At 40.8% G+C, this 4,491-nt stretch overlaps 1 protein-coding gene across 1 annotated transcript in view; it reads left to right on the forward strand.

The window, feature by feature from the left end:
* The first annotated feature begins 1,938 nt into the window (after positions 1 to 1,938).
* The window catches only part of prlhr2a (prolactin releasing hormone receptor 2a), a 4,447-nt gene continuing 1,894 nt past the window's right edge, over positions 1,939 to 4,491 (forward strand). Inside the window, exons 1-2 of the mRNA XM_031849603.1 lie at positions 1,939 to 1,969; positions 3,103 to 3,592. Coding sequence (XP_031705463.1) covers positions 3,132 to 3,592 — 461 coding nt within the window. The 5' untranslated portion in view covers positions 1,939 to 1,969; positions 3,103 to 3,131. The remainder of the gene's footprint in view (positions 1,970 to 3,102; positions 3,593 to 4,491) is intronic.

Here is a 4,491-nt window from a genome sequence, read left to right on the forward strand (position 1 = left end):
TAATCAAAATTACCAGCTGCAACATTGAAGTTATGAACACATTAATGCATAAGCAATTAAAATCCTATAATGTTGTAAATGCTATTCTAAAATGGGCCGTTCTCCATTCTTAGACATTTGGTACTTTGAGTTTATTTTGATGCTAATACGTTTGTGGCACAATTCTGAATGCAGGACGTTTACTTGTAACAGAGTATTTCTACACTGTAGTATTGCTACTTTTACTGAAGTAAAATATCTGAGCACTTCTTTCACCACTGCTTAAATGGTGGGCGAAAACACACCTTTTTTAAATCAACTAGTTAGCTCAGACTCTAGAGAAAGTAGGCCTCTAATGTCAAACAGGACGACTGCAGCTGCACAACATGTACAGTCTGAGCATGAGAACATGCAATAAGAGAGAAATCTGGAAACACTTCACACAGCCAGAGAGATGGAAATAACCACAATGAAGTAGTGTGCTGTGTGCTATTGTTAGATGTTTTGTCACAGTTACATAAATGAATGAATGAATGAATGAACAAAAACATGCTTGTTCATGTACCGTAGCATATACAAGATGTCAAACTGAATGAACTGAATGAAATCACAGTAAACCCCTCTCTTCTGTAGTTATCTTCATCTTTCATTTTTTCCTTTTTTTTGCTTGAGAAGAAATTTATTTTCTGCCATTAATATCATTCTTCAAAGATTCTAAAAGAGGACCTTGGTTTGGAGGGACAGATGATGAATAGTTTCCAAATAAATAATTTGACATTTACAATTTTTTTACACAAACATTTTTGACTCAAAAGACGCATTTTAGTCACAAAATTGAGTGTGAACTGTCATTCGTTTGTGGTTGTGTTGCATTTCCATTTGCTCCGTGTTTTGACTTCTTTTCCGAAAAGCTCACGAAAAAGTGGTGGCTTTCCTCTGTCTTAACAGATCCTGCTGACAGGGCACTGAGCTATATGATTGGCTGCATGCCGGAGAAAGAGTGAGGAGAGTTAAACTCTACTGATTACAACAAATCTCTCGTATCTGTAAATGAATGTGGCGAAGGCACAGACACACTGAGTACAACTTCCACTGTGAATGTCGCATCAGGCTCGCCTCTAACAGGTCTGGTCATCTGGCTTCACACAAGGCTATTGATTCACAATCATGCCAGCATATAGCTGGGATGGTTTTGTCTCTACCCTGATTAAGAGAAACCGAGAGTCAGTTTGCACAAATGAGACACAATGCCTTCAGCGCTACAGCTCTGATTGTCCTCACAAAGGCCACTCAACATTAAGACATCACATCACCTCACCTCCTTATCAGTCTGCCCCTCGGCCCCTTTTACAAATATTTGAGACCAGTGAAGGATGATAGTTCAAACATTAGAGCCACTATGGCATTGAGCTCAGATAGCATGGTGACCTTTTGGGCATGCATAAGGGTGCTTGCCATGAGAATCACTAATAACTGACATTAATATGTTCATGGCTCCTCTGTATTGCTCACAAAAATAATAATAATAATGTTTATCAGCTGGTCAGGCATTGTGCACTATTTCATAGCAGTCCTATCGAAGTGAGACCATATAGAGGAATTAAATACAGAAATTCGTGTCACTGTACTGAGGTGTATCGTACATGTTTTTCCGTTGATTCTATGCAGCCTATATCTTCCACGGGGACCCGTGCGTCAGCAGCTCCTTCAGTCATTAGAGCAGTCAGTGTGATTTAAAGGCAGATATAAAAGAGAGCCATACCCGTCACCCACCTGTTGATCGCCTGGCAACACGCTTGAAACATTGCCACATAAGTAATTGCAATTCAAATCAATACTGATACACGAGAGGTTCCCGCGTCAGTGCTGAGAAACCATGTGAGTTGGTCTGTGTGAGAAGCGTGCATCTCTGCCAGAAGCGCACAGGGGCTCCGCGCTTTATCTCTCCAGCAATCATATTCTGCTTCTGAAAACTGAGGACCAACACACGGTAGGAGTGCTACTTTTGTTTTATCCAATTCAATTCGGTGTCATTTCATTTTAAAACGCTTTTCTTATTCGAGTATGCTTGAGTTTAGATGATTGGTATTCTTTATTGGTGAATATTTTTTTTAATGCCTCGATGGTTGTTCAACCAAACTGTTAAAATGTATTTATTCATCCTGCTTGGCAGAAGGGATATGCCTATACGGTAGTGTTGAAACCAATTGATCCTGAGTCGGTTGTTACAGATACGTGTCTAACAAGAAACACAATGTTTTTATACGGTAACAATTCAATTAATCGTATTCACCGTGAGACATAAATAGTGTAATACCTCTTCTTTACTTGTAACATCAAGACTTTTGATTAACTCTCATCTGGAGAATTATGGATGGTTGAATCGTTGTTTTGTCTGTTTTTTGTCAATTCTTTCAAACGTCTCGATCTGAACGGTAAATTTTAAATGCAACAAGTCTTTGCAAAGTGTGCCACCACTGGGTGAATTCATTATCCCTCTGCTCAACATTTATGGACTATAATCTTCTATTTTCTCATACAGTCATGTTGCCACAATATGTCCTTTATATGTCTCCAGCTGAGCTAAATATCATTGCATTGAATCGATGTAAATTGTAGACAATACCCTCTGTGCTGTGCGCATACACCCTGCACATGTAGAGTGCATAGATAATAGCCCATGGCGTAGCAGATCTGAGTCACGGAGCAGAGTTTGCTTTGATATTCATTCATGTTTCTGTTTAAGTTCTGAAAATCTGATGGAATAACTAAAAAGGACCTATACCTGTCTCACAGTGGAAGACAATGTCTACAGCAATAATGCCATTTAAGACTTCAAACTTATCATTTAGTTCGCCAATGTACAGTACAGTGATATTCCCTTTGGAGCTATACAGGACTGCAAATTGTGTCATCACAAAGACAAGAATTATAAGCAGCCAGAAGAATTTGTTCACCAAACAGTAGATCTCATCAGCATTCAAAAGGGACATCTGTATAAACGTGTCTATGCAGTAGAATTTATGTTCATCAGTCATTCAGTTTATTCTTGGGCTTGGCAGTGATGTTTCACTGCGTGTGGTTGAATACCTGCACTGTATTTGATTGTATTCATGATTTCAGCTCTCCAAGGTCAACATTAGCCCTTTGGGATGGAGGGCACAGGCAGCGGCTGGGCAGCTGAGCTCACCCCCCCATGCGTGGTGCATGAGGTGAATGGCAATGACACCAGTCAGGTCTTTGAGGTGGCGCTGCAGAACGGCTCCTCCAAGCGCAGCCCCCAGTTTGTGGGTGTAGAGCTGCTACAGTCCTTCAAGCTGCTCATCATTCCCTGCTACACCCTGGTGGTTCTGGTGGGCGTCTTCGGCAACTACCTGCTCCTCTATGTCATATGCCGCACCCGTAAGATGCACAATGTCACCAACTTTTTTATTGGGAACCTGGCCTTCTCTGACATGCTGATGTGCGCCACATGTGTCCCCTTCACACTGGCGTACGCCTTCAACCCAAACGGCTGGGTGTTTGGCCGCTACATGTGCTACCTGGTGTACCTCATCCAGCCTGTGACGGTCTACGTGTCGGTCTTCACTCTCACTGCTATTGGTGTGGACAGGTAAGGACTGCGGACAGACTATAAAAACATCCCGCTGGGATTTTTCAGCTTGAGGAATGTATTCATACCTACTTAGCCACCCTGCTATGAACTACATATAAATGAAGAAATAATAGGTTACACATTCACAGTCATTATCTCTTTTTGCACAAAATTGCCAGAGGCAGATCAAATACGAAAGAACCTGGATGCGGTGGATTTTTATGCCAGCTCTGAAAATAATTTAGCTTCCACTCAGAGTTTGTAGGACGACATTGTTTTTCCTAAGTCTTCCTGGAATTATCTAATGTAAGTTCTGAACTGTATTGTAAATATGTCAATGATCGTCAAGAGCTTTTATGTAAACTATTTGGAGGCCATAGCAGTAGAGTGCCTTAGCGTGGTCAATGAGTGCATTATTAATTACCTCTGAAAAGGGAATGGTATCTTTTAATAGACTACAGATCCTCCACAGCTCTATACCGATATTGTGTAATAACCTTTTCTTTGAGTTTTTCCATCTGTGAACTGGTTGAAGGATGGAAGATAAAGATCAGATAAAGACAGAGGTTTTTATTGTCATTGTAGTGATACAACGAAATTTCGTTTGGTAGCCCTCAGCCAGCCAGCAGCAGCGAACAACAACAACAACGATAAACAATATACAAGATAAAAACATACATAAAGGAATAAAAATGTTACTAAAGTAATAATAAAATAAAGTTTGTGCAAACAGTGCAGTGTAAACATTTGTTTTGACAGTGTAAACAGAGTATAAAGTGTATCAGTAAAGTCAGTAGGATCTTCAGCAGCCCGATGGTGGGTGGTGCTAGCTTTTTATGACTGAGTTGCAGCTACAGTGGTGTGTCTGTGGGGGGGGATGGATGGAGGCTACAGCTCTGGGGAAGAAGCTGTTCCTC

The sequence above is a fragment of the Anarrhichthys ocellatus genome, unplaced genomic scaffold (genome assembly GCF_004355925.1).
Source record: "Anarrhichthys ocellatus isolate YVR2014 unplaced genomic scaffold, GSC_Weel_1.0 scaffold9, whole genome shotgun sequence".
Taxonomy (NCBI): Eukaryota; Metazoa; Chordata; class Actinopteri; order Perciformes; family Anarhichadidae; genus Anarrhichthys; species Anarrhichthys ocellatus.